Below are 20,230 nucleotides of genomic sequence, written 5' to 3' on the forward strand. Positions count from 1 at the left end.
AACTGGCCACCCAACCTCTGCGGTGCCCCTTTCACGGCAAACCCCACAATCAGTGCATGCTTCTGCCATTCCTGCCGGGGCAGGGGTGAGGGGAAACAAACTGGTTCCGACACACATGCATTATCTGTTCTGGTGTAAAGACAATAATACCAGCACTCCCCAGGACATGTGCTGGGTGTCACTGCGCATGCGTGAGCAGCACTTTCCAGGACATGTGCTGTGCTGGGTGTCAATGCGCATGCGTGACCATCTCTTCCCGTCTCCATGGCAACGGCATGACGCTTTGCGGGCTGAGGTTGGTGCACAGGCTGGAGCTGCTGACACCGCCCGGGAGACCAGCACAGCGTTATATCCACTGATTGTGCGTCAGGGGATGGACAAATACAAGGTAATACTGAGGTGAATGAACCCGGACTAGGTAATATTTACGGGTGTCTCACAGAGCAGTGGTGCTGGGGCTATTCCTTTAAAGAAGTGTGTGTGTGTGTGTGTGTGTGTGTGTGTGTGTGTGTGTGTGTGTGTGTGTGTGTGTGTGTGTGTGTGTGTGTGTGTGTGTGTGCATTCATGCATCTGTATGTATGTATGTATATCTTTGTTTATATAGCGCCATTAATGTACATAGCGCTTCACAGCAGTAATACACGTGCTATGATCATATCAATAACACATAATGGGATGAAGCGCTTCAGACATAAAAGTAACATTAGTAAAAAGGATTCCCTGCCCTGAAGAGCTTACAATCTAATTGTAAACAGTGGGAGAAGCCTCATAGGATCTCGGTTTAGAAGGCTTTGTGCTGTAAAAGCAGAAAGTGCAAGCCAATGGGGGGAGGGGGGTTTAGCCTGAAAAAAATGATGGTGTTATGAATGAAATAAATGGTACCCATATCCCATAGTACCATTACACTCAGAGTACTGCACCGGTCTGGAAACAGCTTCAATGCATGAGATACAGCAGGGGTGCAAAACTCCAGTCCTACAACCCCCTCAACAGGTCAGGTTTTCAGGATAACCCCGCTTCAGCACAGGTGGCTCAATTAGAGGCTCAATTGGAGGCTGAGCCTCTGATTGAGCCACCTGTGCTGAAGCAGGGACTGATTGATCCACCCGTGCTGAAGCTGGGATATCATGAATACCTGGTGGTGGGGGTTGGGGCTTGAGGACTGAAGTTGAGCACCCTTGAGATACATGATGTATGATGATGGCAGTATTGTGGTATAGAGTGGTCGTAAGTAAGATGCAGTGACTGCGCTAGATTTTGCGGTCCTAAGCAGGGATGATAACCAATCACTTCACCCATTGCTGCCACAAACCTTCATATTTTATCCAGCCACATGCATTAAGGGTAATGACATGAAATGTTGTCTTTGAGGTGCCTTATAACCAGTGGTTGACAAATCACCAAAAAATCTACTCGCCACACAAAAAAATCTACTCGCCACCTAGTACCAAATGTGTGCTGCTTGGGCCAATATTTACTCGCCCGGGGGTTAAATCCACTCGCCCGGGGCGACCAAATGTGTAGGTTTGTCAAACACTGCTTATAACGGTATCTCCCCCCCACACACATACACACACATACACACACACTGCCAGCCCCCTCATTATATATCATATAACACTTGCATCTTCCAAACATGGCCACACTTCTGATCTGACTGCAGTTTACCAGAGTCAAGAAGGAATTATTATCTTCCATGTGAAACACAACTGAAGCAGTGTATTTAAACTTGTTTGTTTGTCTTCCAATGGATCAATATACATAGTGTGTCTTCTGATATAGCATTAAATGCAAAGAATCATTGTCGATTCCTGTGACTTTGACAAAACTGTTGACGCCAATAAACATGTCTTTTTTCCAGCCTTGGTCCCTGTGTTGTCTTTGTCTCCCTTAGTCGTTCCTCCACTACATGTCACTGACCGACTTCCTTTGGATTTTTACAGGTGTTGGAAGAATGGAGAGCAGGATCCTTTGGAGCAACATGTATTGTGAAAGAGGCGGTAGGAGATGGAAGAAGATTTGCTGTGAAAAAGGTCTAGAAATCTGCTTGAGTTTCATGGAAATTGAGCGTAGCCTCACTGTAGGCCTTATGTCAGGTCTCCGCTGGCTACTGCAGCGCCCGCTGTGGCAGACACTGCAGGGACATGAGCCCTCCCCTCAATGGGGCCGGGCCCGCTGCGAGGGGGGTGCCGACACAATGCGCGCCGAGCTTTTCAGGAACAGCTGAAAATGGAGATGGCCTGTCTTTCTCCCTGCAGCTCCCTGCAGACCGGGGAATTCAGCTGCACGCGCCGCCAGCCTCGCGGTGCGCACGTGCAGCGGGAGGCACTGGGGCCGCATCCTTATGCTGTCCCAACAACCCAAAGCTGCACCCTTCTGCACACTCATAACTGGTGCCAATTTCATGGGCAAAATATGTATGTCTTTACTTTCAAGTAAATGGAAAATGGGAACATCAAGCACTCAGAGAGGGCATTCTGCATCAAAACTACCAACATTAGGCCCAGATCCACAGAAGGGTGCTAAGGACCTACATTCCCATTCATGTTGTGGATCTTGGCCTTAATGAGTTCACTATTTTATGTTCCTTAGTAGCAAATCTCTACAGCAGTGCTTCTCACCCCACTCATCAGGACACCAACCAGACCAGACTTTAGGAACCATTATTGGATTGGATCCTTTGCATTTATCTTGCATGTGAATGTGTGATTAGATGGTTAGCCCTAAAGCATGACATGGCTGGGGAGACCCAAGAAGAGGGGTTGAGAAACACTGCTGCATGGCCCCTATACAATGTTTTGTGAAGTCGCTCCCTGGTCCTACAGAAGAGGTCCGATCCATTCAAATACATGGAACTAAAATCTTCCCCCGGGTTATAAATTCCCAATACAACTTGAACTCGAATACCAACTTCTATCTGCTATCTCTTATCCGGATCCACTCACGGATTCTTTCATTTGTGGAAATGCCGTAGCAGCCTATGACACCGTTTATCCGTATAGTCATATTGATGCCTTTGGTGGAAATAAAAAAATCGAAGGCGTGCGGAGTCACAGCTGTCAACAAATGTCATGGGAACTCAATCAATTAGAAAAAATAAGTACTTTATTCGGGGCATATTGGAATACAAAAAAAGATTTAAAAAATCCTCCCACGTGTTTCGCACAAAACGTGGCTTTTTCAAGGAGTGATATTAATGCCTTTATTTGGAACACGTTTTTCACAGGTGGAATGCATTGATGAGCACGAAGCAAACCTTGCATTAAAAGAGGTAATTTTCCTAAGCGGACATACTATTAGTATTGACACTGCGATGATTTCCTAAGATGTTAGAAACTGCGCGCAAAGTCTTGATCAGCGTAGGGAAAGGATCGGGCTGGTGGCTTATTTGCTGGTGAAAGGTTCTTCAGCAAATTGCCAATTAGTGCAGCTACTTCCAAAAATAGCACAAAAAAAATGGCTAACTGGCCATATCGTTAGCCCACTTTCTCCTAATACCTAAAGGAGCAGTTCTCCCTACTCTGTTTTCGCCCACCCCTCCCTCTTTTATTTTACTTGTATAGGAAGCTGAACCAAATTAATTGCAGCACCGAAGACCTTGTGGTTCCCGGGACACTTACCGGGGAAGGTGCCGCCCATACTGTCCCCTCCAGGGGAAACAAAATGGAGGTTTAAATCTCCCACATCACGCGGGTCAATAGGAAGCCACAACGTCATCTGTCGCGGCTTCCTATTGGTCCGCATGACATGGGAGATTTAAATCTCCATTTTCTTTCCCCTGGAGGAGAGGCTACTAGTGGCACCTTCCCCCCGTTAAGTATTCAGGGAAGCAGGGGGTCCCTTGAGATGAAATTAATGCATTTAAGCTCTGGAGATCCCCTACCTCAGGGGTGAGCAACTTGTCCTCAAGGGCCATCAACAGGTTAGGTTTTCAAGATTTCCCTGCTTCAGTACACCTGTGCTGAAGTTAGGACTCATTGAGCCAACTGTGATGAAGCTGGGCCTGATTGAGCCACCTGTGCTGAAGCTGGGACTGGTTGACCCACCTGTGCTGAAGTAGGGATATCCTGAAAACCTGACCTGTTGGTGAACCTTACATCCTATTCACATTAAAAAAGGGAGCCCAGAGGGAACTGTTGCTTTAATAACATTTTGAAACCATGCAGACAAATGATAGATGATTCATATTTACAATGAAAGGATATTAATATGTAGTATTTAAGTGATTGAAACACTGCCATTAATGCTCTTGTGTAAAAGATATCTGTACAGTGTAAGCTTTTCAAGCTTTTCTTCTGTATAACAATACCCTGGTTGACTCAAGCATGGATTGCTTTGGCGTTTATGCGGGTCCCTGTGGAAATAAAGCCGATATTGCCCAAAGGAACCTGCACCATCAGTGGGATTCACTTTATGGGTTCCTGTCCAGCCCCCGGACCATCTAACTTTGTCTGTCTTTCTGTTTAATATTTCTTCTACAGGCCATGGTTCTGCTGAATCTTCAACACCCCAACATATGTGCATACAAGGAGTTTTTCATCACATGGGATAATACGGTACGAGGCAATCCTCCGTTACAGTAGATTGATAGATCAGTCATGATGATTGAATAAATATGTTTTCAGCGTTGCCCAGTTTGCAATCTACTTGCTAGGCTACCATAGATTGATATGACAGATCAGAGAAGCAATACATCCCTGCACAGAGCAGGAACACATGTCTTAACAGGTCACATCAACACAAAATGTTTAATGTAACCTATTCCCGGGCGGAGGGACTTACATTGCACAATGCTGATTTCTTTGAAGGTTTTAGCATCATCATTGTTTCAGAAACTATAGGAATGGCTCAGTGAGTAAAGACATTAACTCTGTAAACGACGACACTGAGTTTGAATCGGGGTCAGCTCCTTGTGAGCTCGAGCAAGTCACTTTATCTCCCTGTGCCTCAGGCACCAAAACCATAGATTGTAAGCTCACATGGACAGGGTCTGTGCCTGTAACAATGTGCTGTGTACCGCGCGCTCATACTGTAATTGTGATGTGCTATGAGTCCCATTGGGAGAAAAGCTCTATATGAAATAAAGTTATTATTATTATTATTATCTATATGTAACGATGTTAGCCCGGGCCAATCTCATATTGCCCCCCCCCCCTATGTGGACACTGCCCCCTGTTACATGAAGTGTAGTGTGGGGAACCTGCTGGCTTACAGAATCCCTGAGTCTCCCCCGGTGGTATGGGGGATGTCATCAGGACTGGCTTATGAGGTAATGCTGAGTTATACTCACTCATGGTACAGCGCCTCCATCTCTTCCAGACCCCCAGCGTAGTAGGGAGGAGTCTCTGAAAGAGAACCTCTATGTGCACCTTCTTCCCAAGTGACTCCACAATCAGGACAGAAGCGATATCTTTCTTTGGCATCCTTTATTGTCACCATACATGGACAGCCGCCCATCATAGCGGCCGGTCTTCTAGCCGCTCATCTCAGGTTGCCAACCCAAAGGAAGTCCCTGACCATACACTCCCAGGCAAGGGCACTGAAAGCAGGTCTAGCTCTTCCCTTACTCCCTGATGGAGTAAGAGGAATAGTCTTCCACACCACTCCCTTGAGGGAGGGCCACAAACACTGCCAGAGCCCTGACAGGTTGCTGGATAGACTCACCTCACTCAGGTGGTGAGGCACACACTGTCTAAATAGAGGAAGTGCTGCATATTATATAGATTCAGTAGGCACCACCCCTGTGTCACTGTAAGTGGACACAGAGCCTGATGTCACTTCCTTCACTGAATAATACAAAGCACAGGAGGTGAGGGCAAACCCCATGATTACTCCTGGCAAACCTGCCCTTAACAGGGATTATTGAACAAGAGGAGAAAGGCATGTAACCCCAAAACTACACAGGGCTACAAATATAAGGAATATAATTATGCACTGGTAAACAATGTCAATACAGTTATCTCCAATCCCACATATAACTTCACTAACACCTGCAATAGGTTTACATGTCTCCATGCCGATTGTCTGGCTCTGGTTCTCCGTTTAGATTTCCTCGCTCTTCCTTTCCCTGGTAATGGATGTCTCTGATCAGGGAGATCTCGGGGGCATCGTGCGGCTGAAGAGACAGTTGGTGAAAAAAATGGATGAAACGGTAAAGTATTTCGAGACAGCACGTACATATTAGCATCTCAGTCTTGTGCTCAACTGACCTTATCAGACAGAGGCATTTGTCATTTTAAATGTTACACTCTTCCAGTACCTACCCACGCTGCAGCTGGCGGTCTTTATTGAACTGATTATCTGAGCTCCCTGAGGGTATCTGTGTTTGCCAAGCGATGTTTTAATGATATAGTGAGAGCGCGGGGCCTGCACTTGTAGTTTCTTTTTTTTCTCAGCGCTCTCTTTGTGCCAGTAGGTGATTCAGATGTTGCTGGGACAGGCCATTGATGTTCTAGTATATATTCACAAACAGAAAGTCCTACACAGGTAAGCACTGCCATTTTCATCTTCTCTGCTGATTTTGATTAATTTTAGAATTATTGTTGCTTTTATAAGAGCCATTTGTGTCACAAATCTTTTTTTCAGCGTATATTCAGTCTTCCCTCAAGCCACCTGAGTATGCCTATGTAGTTTGATTTGGTATTTAAATTGAGTTTACTCCACATGAAGTTTATTCTTATCTGTACTTAATACACCGTCTTCCTGTTCTGCCGAAGGAACCTCAAACCCAGTAACATCCTTTTAAAAGACGAAGACTCGTTCTTGCTTAGCGACTTTGTTGTCGAGACGCTAGCGGCTGATGAGATGAAACTGAAGATAAGAATGGATGATGGTAAGAAAGCTATGTCAGTGAGATCTTTTATAGCGCAAGAGTGGGCATTACTTCCGAATATGGAGAATGATTGATGGTTCTCACTTCTCTCCTGACGTCACTACGCGCCTGTTCTGCGCAGGATACGTAACGGGAAGAGGGGAGCGGGGCCAGTAGGGGGAACTTACCCTTTAAGAGGTATCATCTGGGTAATTGATACTTTTCCTACCCAAATTTGACCTGTATGTTTAGTTTATTCGTTGAAGTGAGACTTGGGTGGTGTGTGATTCCCTCTTGCTCTTCCCCGCTGTGAGTTGTCACTGTGTGATCAGCAAGCGCTTGTACAGCCAGCGTCCCTCCTCCCCTCCCCTCATCTCTATTGGCTCCCTGATAAGGACAAGGGGGAAAGGGGGAAGAAAACACTTGATTGACAAACACCTTTGAGGCCCCTAAAAAATCCAACCAGCAGACTATGTGAGACTGCACCTTTTAAAGCAGCACTGCTGTTTTAAAAAAAAAAACTTTATATTTCAAAGCGGCAATTTGAGCCTTTTTCTACCAAATATCCCCAATGACTTGAATGTGTATTTTGGTCTGAAAACAGCCCATAGTCGCTTCGGAGTCTATAGAATTAACCGCTTGAAGCAGCAAAACATGTATTTTCTTTAAACAGGTGGTAAGCAGGGGGTCTCAGTAGCTGAACCGCATTGATTTCTGCTCCAGGGACCCCCTGCTCCCGGAGATACCTCGGTAGGAGGTGCCGGTAACAGCTCCGCCGGTTTAACGCCCTCTGTCACGCAGGCCAATAGGAAGCTGCATAGAGTCACGTCGCGGCTTCCTATTGGCCCATGTCACGCAGTAGCTTTAAATCCTCCTTTACGATAGCCCCACACAGCCCAGCTGGAGCTGCTACCGGCACCCCCTACGGAGATAGGTATCTCGGGAAGCAGGGCGTCACCAAAGCTGAAATTAACGCGGTTTGGCTCCAGAGACCCCCCCTGCCTCAAACGTGTAATGCTAAAAATTGCTGCTTTAATGAGAGTAACCTATGCCCGCCTGTCATAATTAAAGTAAGGCTAACCTTCTATCCCAACTGCTCACAGAATGCAAATTGTGGATGGCGCCCGAAGCACTGCAGTTTTCCTACAGCGAGAAATCTGATGTCTGGTCTCTGGGATGCGTTCTGCTAGATATGATGACCTGCTCTATAACCAATGTACGTTTTGTCAAAGCCTCCATTCCCCCATTACACGCACACACACACGCATAGACAATCTGTGTCTTGCAAAGTCCTGACCACAACAACACAACCCACAGGAGCTTGTGCCATCCACATATTTGTTTTCAGAAGCTGACTGTGAGCTTGTGTGACTTCTTTCCTTGTAGGATGCAGAAGTAGCTGCGTTACTGCAGGAGATCAGGCTGGATCCCGTGTGTTTAGAGAACGTTTTAAAAACACTTGTGGGCAAGGTTGGCTACTCTGCCGATCTGTGCCAAGTTCTCCTGCAGATGCTACAGATTCACCCTGTACAGAGAGCTACAGCAATGTGAGTGCAGAATTCTAACAGCTGCTCTCAGAGAAACCTCATTTCGCGTTGCAATGTTGGTTGTTTTTGTTACCCGCTTCACACATGTTGTGCATTCATTGCGGGGGGGAATTGTTGAGGTTTTGAAAGTTCACATACTACATTTATGCCGAATTTCCATGTTGGTCTAATAAACTTGTAAAATGTTTTGCACAGGGAATATACGTATAGTTTTCTTGTCTCGATACTGGTGACTTGCCCCCAGGTGTACTGACTGTCTGATAGAGGACTGAGAACCCATGCTATCATTATTTGGGGTTTTAACTGTCCAGGAAGAATCCTCAATAGGATAATTGGTCACGCCATAAAGGGACAGATTTGTTTCCTAAGATGACCATTATTCTGTGAAACTTGAGAGGTTTAGGGGGTTATTCATTAAACTGTGATCGGGGCACTATCGCACCGAAACGCCTTTTGATTTCGGTAGAAGGCCCAGTGTCTCGATCGGCACTATTGCAGTTTAATAAATTACCCTCCTTCTAAACTTGTCGTGTTTTGTACATAAGGAGAGCATCGACTAATACGCCTTGCCAAATGGAACAAGGGCTGTGTCTGACACTAGCAAAAACACACGTGGAGTGTCCAAAAAAGCACACGTTACCCATTTGCTAACAGAGCGGAGTTCCAGGCCATCCTGCAATAAGAAGAATTCAAGTGGTTATGATCATTAATTCATTGTGCAACCATGCAGTACATTTATTTTTGAGATATTCGATCCTCAATATTTCCAAAGCTCATTAGACATGGGCATCGTTATTAATTAATACTTTAGCAGCAGACGACACATGATGAAAGCAGTATCGTTTGCCAGCTCGCTGGTACTTGCTGCTGAGACTATAACATTGAAAAGCTATTAAACATCTTCATTTCTGAAACAGATGTCAACAAATTCTTGACAATGTGAAGACCAAATAAATGGTTGTATTTAGCACTTTATAATTCGAAGTATCATATGGGAGACTGGGACATATTTACTTTATACGCAGTAATGTTTGGGTGAACCTGACACTTAAAGTCCGCATCGTGTCTTTCTCGTGTCTTGCTGACCCTAGCGAGTTGATGGACGTGCCCTATGTTAAGGAATGCTTGATTTTGGTTGGATCACCTTTGTCTGGAGTGAAAAAAACTTTACCCCCCGGAGTTTCTGATGAGCTGTATGAAGGAGGAATAGAGAAAGCTTTAGGTAAGTTGGGAATATGAAACGATAGAGAGAATATCACCAACATCCGAAGAGCGGGGAAGGAGACAGCACACCAGGTAAGTGAAAAAATGTACATAGAACATCGTTTCGGAGACAACTCGGGGCGCCCAGAATTGGCTCAGAAATGTTGGACCCGATATTCGATGTACTAATATACATCTCTTCACTTACCTGGTGTACTGTGTCTCCTTCCCCGCCCTTCAAATTTTGGTTAAGTATTCTCTCTCTCCCTCTCCTCCTTTCTCCCTCTCTCTTTCTCTCTCTCTCTCTTTCTCTCTTTCTCTCTCTATATATATACGCACGCGTGTACTCGCTAATATAGGATTTTTGTTTGCAGGTGTGCTATCTTTAATCTTTTTTTTTTTATATATATATATATATATATATATATATATATATATATACATACGCACACACTCACACACATTTTTGTGGCAATGTGGGTACAGAGGAGAGGCAAAACACATATCGAAGCTATCACAACCGCAGCACATTGCTGACCCTGTTTTGCAGCAAAGGGCTACAATCACAGCAATGACCCTCCTTTAATTACCCATAATTGTCACGATGTATGTTTGCGCTCCCGTCCTGTCCCGTAGTTGCATTAGATAATACATGGGCTATGGATGTGGCGCGCTACAAGAACCCGTGGGACAAAGCTTCGATGTCTCATAAAAGCAACTACAATTGAGGGTGTGTGTAAAATCAGATTATATGCTCCCACCCTGTGTTTATATTCATGTCGTTACTGCACACTGGGGATTTCACTTTGCTTCAGAGGAACTGTGACTCCCACCTTCTTTTATTATACTTTAAAAAAGGTTAAACATGCAGAATCTACTGTAGTATCTAATTGGGCTTATTCAGAAAAGACTTAACATTAATGTTTTAACGTATATTTAATCATTCATGTTCAATATAAGTCAATATTATAATGGTTACAAAGACAAACATTTTTTTATTAGAATAGTGTAATACCATCACAATAATACGTCCGCCTTTCTAAAGCTGTTATTACATGTTATGGATTTTGCCCCCTGCTATTTCAACGTAACAGCAAATAATTATGTTCAGAATCCGCAACTTTGGATAATATTCAAGCCTCTGGTTATTAACAAATAATGCCGTCATTGCGAGTTACCAAGTTAAAATGTAATTCAGCTTTGGACCGTTTGGTTTCTTATCTTCAATATAATGCTCATAATAATAATAATAATTGTACACAGAGCATATGTTAGTATTTACAGACACAACGGATTCATCACCCGACGCGCTTGTAGTCATTTAATGACCAAAGCATATGGAAATGCAGTAAATAACACAGGTCCAAACTGGCATCCGCCATTTTGTATTACGCTGAGCCTGTAACATTTGGCTTCTCCATTGGTTGTATTCCTCATGTTGTCGCTATTTATCTTGCAGAGTTCATGCAGATTTATACTGACTTTGAAGATGCTCAGATATCAGCACTAAGGCACCTGTCCTGGTACATTGCAGACCAAGATGGTATGTTGGGAGACTTTATGACCCAAAACATAGATTGTAAACTCATCTGGGCAGAGACTGTGCCTGTAAAAATTCCTATGTGCTGCGTACCACACATACTGTAATTGTGACGCACTTTGAGTCCTATTGAGAGAAAAGCGCTATATGAAATAAAGTTATTACTAGCTGTTCCCAATGTAACATACGCCGATCAAGCAGATCTTAACGGTTGTTAATTAAACATTGCTCTTTCTTTTCACTCCCCCTCCCTGTAATGCCTTTCTGTCTCTTGTCTCCTCTTCCCCATCTTACTCTCTCCTTCATTATGCCCTGCTCCTCTTTGCACTCTCTGCCTTACTGTGTCTGTTCCTCTCTGTGCACACTACACTCCCTCTCCTACTCATCTCTCCTTGCTGTTTCTGTTTCCTCCTCCTCACCTTGTTGTCTCTCCCCCCTCTCTTTGCACTCCCTCCTGTCCCATGTGCACACTGCTCTCCGTTCCCTTCTCATCCATCTGTCTTCTCCTCTCCTTGCTGTCTCTGTCTCCTGCTCCCTTTGCTGTCTCTGTCTCTTCCTCTCCTTGCTATCTCTCCCCTCCTTGCTGTCTCTCCTCTCCTCCATCATGCCCCACTCCTCTTTGCACTCTTCTACCCCTCTCTTTGCACTCCCTGCCTTACTGTGTCTGCTCCTCTCTGTGCACACGACACGCCCTCCTCTTCTACTCATCTCATCTGTCCTCTCTTTGCCGTCTCTCTGTTTCCTCCTCCTACTCACCTTGCTCTCTTCTCCCCTCTTTGCACTCCCTCCTGCCCCATGTGCACACTGCTCTCCTCGTCATCCATCTGTCTCCTCCTCTCCTTGCTGTCTCTCTGTCACCTCTCTCCTCCGCTCCTTGCTGTCTCTGTCTCCTCCCCTCCTTGCTGTCTCTCTGTCACCTCTCTCCTCCCCTCCTTGCTGTCTCTCTGTCTCCTCCCCTCCTTGTTCCTCTCATTGAGGCATTCCAGCTGTTGCATAGCATCCCTGTAACAGCTGAACCTTTGTACGGAAACATACCATATACACACACACACACACAGAGCTTGACAAATGCACTCACCCGCACGCCACGGGCGAGTGCATTTTGGCCGCTGTTGAGTGCTTACCTGCGGCGTGGTGCGGCGATCTCCGTCTTCCCCTGCAAATTGTACTCTTCCCCCTGCAGGTCCTGAATTTTTTTTGCCATGGCAACGGGACGCTACGTGACCATGGCAACATTTTTTCAGGACCTGCAGGGGAAAGAGTACAATTTGCAGGGGAAGACGGCGATCGCCGCACCACGCCGCCGGACCCCGCCGCAGGTAAGAGCCGTGAAGGAGGTTTTTTTGGGGGGGGGGGGGGGGGAGGGGCGAGTGGGTTTTTCCTTAGTTTGTCGAGATATTTGCAATAAAGTTATGGTGGGAGCAGTTATTTTAATGCTCACTAATACTGTACAGTTTAGCACAGGCTTTATGGGGAAGTCCTTAAGCTTTCTAGTCTGGGTTATATTGATGTACAATGTATTTTATGTGACCACATTTTCTGAAGATTTATTACTGGGCCTTGGTCACTTCAACTTTGTCATTATGGAACCGAATTTCCCTTGGTTAAATTACCCCAAACTAACAAAATAATTACTGTATGTGGTATTTGTTGTTGAGTTTTGTGACTATGAATTTGAAAAAATATGAAAGAAATTAAGAAACGTGTTAAAGACGACAGAGAAAATCTTACTAGACTGATAGCTTTCACTTGACGGCAACTCCAATATATATATATATATATATGACTAACAGGGGCAGCACTTTTAAAGGACTGTGTTTGTTTTAGGTTGGTTGTGTATAGAAGAGATCATACGGCTAGTGGTGCAGGCCATGAAATTACACAGCGATAGTTTGGACATACAGTTGGAAGGCATCTGGATCCTGCGGGATCTAGTATCCCAAGGTGAGAAAAGGAAGCCTGAACACATTGGGGGGGATTCTATATAATCCTGCGGGATCTAGTATCCCAAGGTGAGAAAAGGAAGCCTGAACACATTGGGGGGGGTTCTATATAATCCTGCGGGATCTAGTATCCCAAGGTGAGAAAAGGAAGCCTGAACACATTGGGGGGGTTCTATATAATCCTGCGGGATCTAGTATCCCAAGGTGAGAAAAGGAAGCCTGAACACATTGGGGGGGTTCTATATAATCCTGCGGGATCTAGTATCCCAAGGTGAGAAAAGGAAGCCTGAACACTTAGGGGGGGGGATTCTATACAGTATAATCCGAAGTGGCCATTGGAGAAGTTTTCGAACGAAAACCCCCATTGACACCAATGGGTTTTTTACATAGTTACAAAGTAGATGAGGTTGAAAAAGTCGAGTTCATCCTATATTTGTATTTACATTTTATTGATCCAGAGGAAGGTAAACAAAAAAACATTATCCAATGCTATCTCATAAGGGGAAAAATACATGTATTTCCTGACTCCAAAACGGCCACTTTGGAATATGTAGAATTACCCCCCTTACTGTTAACCATAAAATGTGAGACCAGCATTGAATCGGGCGTCCCTTCAGCATTACATGGTTAGAAGCAGAATGAACCTGCATTGTGTTGACCAATTATTTTTGCTTTGTGAATATATTGGATATGTACTATAAGTGGGATGGGTTATGGATTAGAGCAGGGCTGGCCAACTCCAGCCCTCAAGGGCCCCCAACACCTTGGGTTTTCAGGACATCCCTGCTTCAGGCACAGGTGGCTCAGTCATAACTAAGCCACTGTTTGAGCCACCTGTGCTGAAGCAGGGATATCCTGACAACCTGACCTGTTGGTTGCCCTTGAGGACTGGAGTTGACCACCCCTGTATTAGAAAGTTTGGGAACAAAGGAAGATGATCTCCTGCATTCAAGGACAGCACAGTTGCTTTTGATTGATGATGTTTATTACTTTCATATTAACCCTTATCCTGCCAGAAGGCAGAGCAGGAGGGGCTAGTACACAAATGATCAAGTATAGCATAATTTCTGTGACGGGATTACAATGAGCAGTTTGTAAAGGTTCTCCTCCCGTTTTCAGCTTTAGCACATGGCCTGAATGAAGAATGTTTTATTAGTAACGAGCTGATCACGACCCTAGTGAGGGGCATGCGGTCTTTCCTTCCCAACACAGGGCTACTGTCTCAGATCTGCAGTCTGATGATGATGCTATCAGCCAATGGTACGTCAACAACTCTCTTGCACACATTATAACACGTTTTCCTTTATTGACATAAAAATATAATTTATTTTTCATTATTTTCTTCAAGAAATAGCAATAAGGTAATCATCGCAGTTCAAGAGCCTTAGGTCCTCACCAGCCTCGCCTTTTTATGATATTAAATTTAAAACATGTCCTAATTTTGTCTTTGAGTGAGATTGTCCACACACTCGTGGACACGTGCTACACTGACCATCTTGCACACTCGTGGACATGTGCTACACTGACCCTCTCGCACACTCGTGGACACGTGCGATACTGACCCCCCTCACACACTTGTTGTGGACAAGTGCTACACTGACCCTCTCACACCCTCGTTGTGGACACGTGCTACACTGACCCTCACACCCTCGTTGTGGACACGTGCTACACTGACCCTCTCACACACTCGTCTGATAATAGCGATTCTCCTCATGTTCAAACAAGCAATTTCTGTGTGTCCAAGTAGACCAAAGACCCTACTTTTCCCGGAGTCCTTTCATGTATTTGTATTTTGGGCAGCCTTGATAGGACGCCTGACCAAATGTTACATTTTTCCCTTTGCAACTTTTTCCATTTATTCACCTGGAACTGACACTTTTCTCTGTATATTCCCAGAACCGGACCAGGCCAACCTCCACCCCCCTCCCCCCAAAAAAACAGGGTTTCATAGTGCTTTTCGCTACATGGAGTTAATCAGTTGAACCAACTCATCGGCCCTTATAAAATATACTGAAAAGCCATCTTCTTTTACTCAGATTTCCGTCCTGTTAATACGAATGGGGCTTAAATGTTCCTGAGCAAGGGGAAGATGGCATTTTGAATAGAGCAAAAGAGAGCATGTCCAGGGACTTCAGAATTCTTTTAAGCCTAATTCAGGGAAAATGACAGTGATGTCCTTAATTTTCCTATCAAAATGTTTCCATAAGCAGACATTTCCATGTAATGCCCAAGATTCTCTTGGGATAAATAATAGTCGCATAACAATGCCACTGTTGGTTTCTTGAGAGGTGGCTGCAGAGCTGTTGGGGAAAGCTGGAGTCCTCCAGGATACGCTGAAGATCATGGAAAGCTCACTGGAGAACAGAGAGTTGTGTCTGTCCTGCTGTGGGCTTCTCTGGAGCATGGCTATGACCGGTGAGTCTGTACAGGGCGGTAATATTCAGCTCATGTTTTTTTTGGGAGTCTGACCCTTTCAATACTTCAGGGTCCCAAAATAAAATACACAAGAAGGCCATCAAGGCAACAGCTGATGTAGACCAATATGAAAGCTGAAGCCAGGAATCTCTGCTCAGACGCGACTAGGCGTTAATGCACATTGCCTTGCATAACAATCACAGTATTTCTGGCTCAACACTTCTTTTTCAATTCCTTTTCTGTCTGATACAGAGAGTCATACAAGAAGAGAGTGGCTAGTCTATGCCGTGCCAGTCATTTTCAATCTGGTCCTTAAACATCTTCATGATGGACAGTTGGTAGAATCGGCTTGCTGCTCTCTCTGGATCCTGTGTCTGAAAGGTGGGTAAATCGGTTCACAGATTAAAGTGAAATAGAGAGAGAATATCCTGCGTATAGTGTCCCAGGGTGCCGACTTCACATCCTCCTTATTACATCACATCAGATGTACAACCTTTTACCACTGGTTGTGTTACTTGTGTAGAACAACTTTTAGAAAGTTAAGACGAGCACGCAACCCCCTGCAGTTTGAATTAAAGGATCAGCAAAATAAACATATTCGAATGCACACAGCCATATGTAGAATGTGACTATGATAATAAACACAAATATAAACTTCAATTATACACTGCACTTATTTACCAATATGAGAAGTTAGAGATGTGAGTTGGGTTGTGAAATGCAATAAAATGATGGATTCTATCTTGTCTTATTTATAGGGTGTGTGGTGGAGGAGCAAACCGAATCAATAAGTTGGGCCCTTCTGGAATCTCTTCATGCACATCCACAGCGGCCAGTTCTGGTTAAGAACGCTTGCCTGGCGTTGGCCAGTCTGCTAAGGACGTCAGGTACCAGCTGTAAATTTTACTGCGAGGTTAAAACCATTCTGCATCTTTTCTATTTTCTAACCAGTTTAATTTATATTAGATATGGATACAGCTGCTTTAGAGCACTTGATCTGGGGCCCAGATTAACTTACAACAAGAAACAAAGAAGTCCAGAGCAACATCCAATGTGACAAAACTACACAGTGAAATACCTATAGATCTCTTGAAAAAGGGTCCTTTAGTTAACCCTTTGCCAAAGTGTATAAGCCTGCGAGCCACTTCAAGGCATGAGCAATTCGCAGGTCCTAACACTAACTGATTAAAATTCTTATTTGCCTCCTATAATTAGAGGAACAATGGTCCTAGCATTGAACCTGTCAACCAGCTGCATGAAAAGAGAACCTGCTTACTTGGAAAGTGGAAAGTGGGGAGGGGCGAGCTTCAACCCTGGGAGGGAGGAGCCACTAACCTCCAAAACAGCTCAGACCAGCTGGACAAAGTTAACAAACACACAGATACCCAGCAAGCTCTCAGAAACCCCCCAAAATGACCACAAAGTGTGTATATGTGTGTAATATAAATATATATATATATATATATATATATATATCAAAAGGAGTGCTACTTGTCATATACATTTAGCCACACTCAGTAGCACTATATATATAGTGGTAATTTTGTGAGGTTTCTGAGAGCTTGCTGGGTATCTGTGTGTTTGTTAGCCCAGATTAGCTTGCAATTTAATTTCCATAATTATGGGCATTGTAATGTATCTATTGCTCAGACACTGGATACATGGGATTGTGGAATCAACTCTGTATTCTGCCCTCGTTTCAAGTAGTTTGCAGCGCTTTCCACTTCTCCGAGAGGGGATTTCAGAAAACTGTTGCCCCTCTTTTTCTCCCAGAGTTGGCAGCGTTTCGAGTCCTGGTGCCAGTATCGGGGAAAAACGGCATTGCCCTCATTAAAGAGATTTACCATCTACACTCCGATGACCCAGAGATAGTGGAGAACATGTGCTTGCTCTTCAGTGAGATGGCTCATTATGGTAAAAACGAGTTGTTTACTAAACCACTAAATGAAGCTTGGTTTACTTTTCATTATTGGCTCTTGCATGATCATTGCCATATATACAGGCATACCCCGCTATACGGACCTTCACTTTATGGACATATTTACAATAGCACCATTCCCCTGCGTCCGAATGCTCGCTTTGCAAGTATGAACACTTATTCAGCCCTACAGACCGCCGTAGTTGTGTGACGCGCAGATTCACCTCGTCCAATTGTAAAACGGCAGCTCGCGCATGCGCCTGTGAGTAGGACACAGGCACGTCCTGAACAGCAATACCGACTCCCTACCGCTACCAAAGTGAAAAAAGGTAGTGCTTCACTTTAAGTACATTTTCGCTTTACATACATGCTCTGGACCCATTGCGTACGTTAATGCGGGGTATGCCTGTAGTTTGAAATGGCTGTAACATCCCATCCACCCATAAATGTATAATAAGATTGTCGTAGGCCCTTTTTGCTTAGTATATTCTTCCACTGTACCAAATCCTGGGTGACAATTCCCTGAACGAAAATGTATACTGTGCCGAAGGGAGGAGCTTAGTGCTGAGAACACTGCCTTTGAAGCTGGTGAAGTCGGTTCTCATCCCGTTGTCAGCTTTTTATAATAACCTTGGGCAAGTGACATTATCTCCTATTTCAGGCACTACAATTAGTTTGTAAGCGACGCATCCGATTTAAGAAACACACATTATTAGTAGGTTACCTGCACTAGTATTCAAGCCAAGAACATCTGCCAGACGAACTATAAATCCAGCTTCACGGTTGCAGTTGAAGTGGTCACTTGTTGAAGTGGGGGACAAATTACTTTTTTTCTAAAAGGCCGTTATAATACTGTTAACACAGCATCAGGCATTCAGGATATCGGTAACAAGGTTACTCAGGTAATATTTCTGTTTAGCTAACTCAGATGTATCTTGTTGCAATAAATCAAATCACAGGCGTTATGCGCCCACACCTCTCCAACCCCCAGTACGAAAGTTACCCAGCGACGTACTGAATCAATCTAAATTATGGGGCAATGGGAAAGAAGTGGCAAATTAACATACATTCCCCAAGAATCACTTGCATCTGCAGCTATTCTGTGTATTAACCCACCTGCTGGACAGGAATCAGGAACTTAACGGAGGAATTTCCTTTCTCACAGGGGACACTAGACCAGAAATGTTGTCACAAAACATGGGACCGTTCATGCGTGAAATCAAAGTGAAGTTTGCATCAACCGAGGTATGAAAGCCTTTCTCTGTGTTCAGCGGTTCGATGCAATCATTTGGAAACTTTAAACTGTAATATGTAGGTCAGTACTTGTGTGCAAAGACCTGTTGCTATGTGAATAGAGGAAAGCCATTTCATAGAATGAGTTCCTTTTCCATCTTTGGCCAGATTAGACATTTGGAATAGTGAGCAATGAGCCTGTCAAAGGGTCTAAAGCAGGGGTGGGCAACTCCAGTCCTCAAAAGGCCACCAACAGGTCAGGTTTTCAGGATAGCCCTGCTTAAGCACAGGTGGCTCAGTCAAAGGCTGCACCCCCTTTTGTTGAAGCAGGAATATCCTGAAAACCTGACCTATTTTACAGGTAGTCCTCGTTATCCAACATTTCACTTTACAACGAATGGCATATCCAACGCTTTACAATGCAACCCTATGGGCTGTTTTGACGCCAGAATGCGTTATCCAACGCTCACTGCCACTGATTAACATGGGACTCACTTTACAACGGTGTCACTATCCAACGCTACTTCCAGAACGGATTCCGTTGGATAACAGAGGACTGCAGGGAAAAATCGTGATATGTAAAAGATAAAAATATATATATAGTGCAGATGGTAAATCACTGCTAAAATGACAATCAACAATAGGAATCGAACTCACAAAAGTCGTAGTAAATTATTGCATGTCAGAGATCGCACGCGTAGAGTTTTCTGAGGGAACCTGCACACTGAAGGACTGGCAAATTCACTGCTGACACCAGACCCATTTTGGCTTCCCGCCCTCACCTGTGACGCGAAAGCGAAAGTGACGCGACGGCAGAGACTGATGCGGAAATACACTGTGAGGCGCAAGTGAAGCACCGGGTAGCAGCTCCACACTCTACCACCCTTCTATCGGCGGTTCTCTCCACCATCCGTCTTATATATGGAAAATGTGAGTTTCCTTTACCATTTGTGACGAATACACTATTTATAGTTCAAATAGTGTGCACTATTGTGGTTTTCTTTCACTTACATATCATATCAATCCACCGAGGGACATCCTGATTCCTGATATCTAAAGGGCTCCAGTCAGAGAGAGATGGATCTCTGACATGCAATAATTTACTACGACTTTTGTGAGTTCGATTCCTATTGTTGATTGTCATTTTAGCAGTGATTTACCATCTGCACTATATATATATTTTTATCTTTTACATATCACGATTTTTCCCTGCGCTCCTCCTCAACTCCAAGAAAAGAAAATTCCACATCCTGGGACTTGGAACTGTCCCATCAGAGGAAGTTGAGCTGCTCTTTTACACTATATATTTTTAATTCACTATTTGGTGTAAGGTTTATCTGTGTATCAACCGGTGTGTCACTTATTACACCAATTTATTATCACCTAGGAAGCGCCCAGTCCACCCACTCTCCCCACTCCCCTACCTTTTGTCACATAACAGAGGACTGCCTGTATTTATAAAATATTTTACCAGGAAGTAATACATTGAGAGTTACCTCTCGTTTTCAAGTATGTCCTGGGCACAGAGTTATGATGATATAGATACATGGTTACAAATACATGGGTACATTAAGTGAGCAGGGTTATACATTATATACAAGATATTGCATGCACAGTTAG

The 20,230-nt window shown here is 44.3% G+C and overlaps 1 protein-coding gene across 1 annotated transcript in view; it reads left to right on the top strand.

Moving 5' to 3' along the window:
* The first annotated feature begins 6 nt into the window (after nucleotides 1-6).
* The window catches only part of STKLD1 (serine/threonine kinase like domain containing 1), a 21,385-nt gene continuing 1,161 nt past the window's right edge, over nucleotides 7-20,230 (top strand). The window contains exons 1-18 of the mRNA XM_075582461.1: nucleotides 7-388; nucleotides 1,944-2,033; nucleotides 3,227-3,271; nucleotides 4,482-4,556; nucleotides 6,047-6,151; nucleotides 6,416-6,486; nucleotides 6,717-6,832; nucleotides 7,915-8,027; nucleotides 8,198-8,358; nucleotides 9,450-9,580; nucleotides 11,021-11,104; nucleotides 12,929-13,045; nucleotides 14,164-14,304; nucleotides 15,331-15,459; nucleotides 15,712-15,840; nucleotides 16,218-16,346; nucleotides 17,233-17,373; nucleotides 18,543-18,622. Of these exons, the coding sequence (XP_075438576.1) occupies nucleotides 116-388; nucleotides 1,944-2,033; nucleotides 3,227-3,271; nucleotides 4,482-4,556; nucleotides 6,047-6,151; nucleotides 6,416-6,486; nucleotides 6,717-6,832; nucleotides 7,915-8,027; nucleotides 8,198-8,358; nucleotides 9,450-9,580; nucleotides 11,021-11,104; nucleotides 12,929-13,045; nucleotides 14,164-14,304; nucleotides 15,331-15,459; nucleotides 15,712-15,840; nucleotides 16,218-16,346; nucleotides 17,233-17,373; nucleotides 18,543-18,622 (2,130 nt within the window). The 5' untranslated portion in view covers nucleotides 7-115. The remainder of the gene's footprint in view (nucleotides 389-1,943; nucleotides 2,034-3,226; nucleotides 3,272-4,481; nucleotides 4,557-6,046; nucleotides 6,152-6,415; nucleotides 6,487-6,716; nucleotides 6,833-7,914; nucleotides 8,028-8,197; nucleotides 8,359-9,449; nucleotides 9,581-11,020; nucleotides 11,105-12,928; nucleotides 13,046-14,163; nucleotides 14,305-15,330; nucleotides 15,460-15,711; nucleotides 15,841-16,217; nucleotides 16,347-17,232; nucleotides 17,374-18,542; nucleotides 18,623-20,230) is intronic.

The sequence above is a fragment of the Ascaphus truei genome, unplaced genomic scaffold (assembly GCF_040206685.1).
Source record: "Ascaphus truei isolate aAscTru1 unplaced genomic scaffold, aAscTru1.hap1 HAP1_SCAFFOLD_2382, whole genome shotgun sequence".
Classification (NCBI taxonomy): domain Eukaryota; kingdom Metazoa; phylum Chordata; class Amphibia; order Anura; family Ascaphidae; genus Ascaphus; species Ascaphus truei.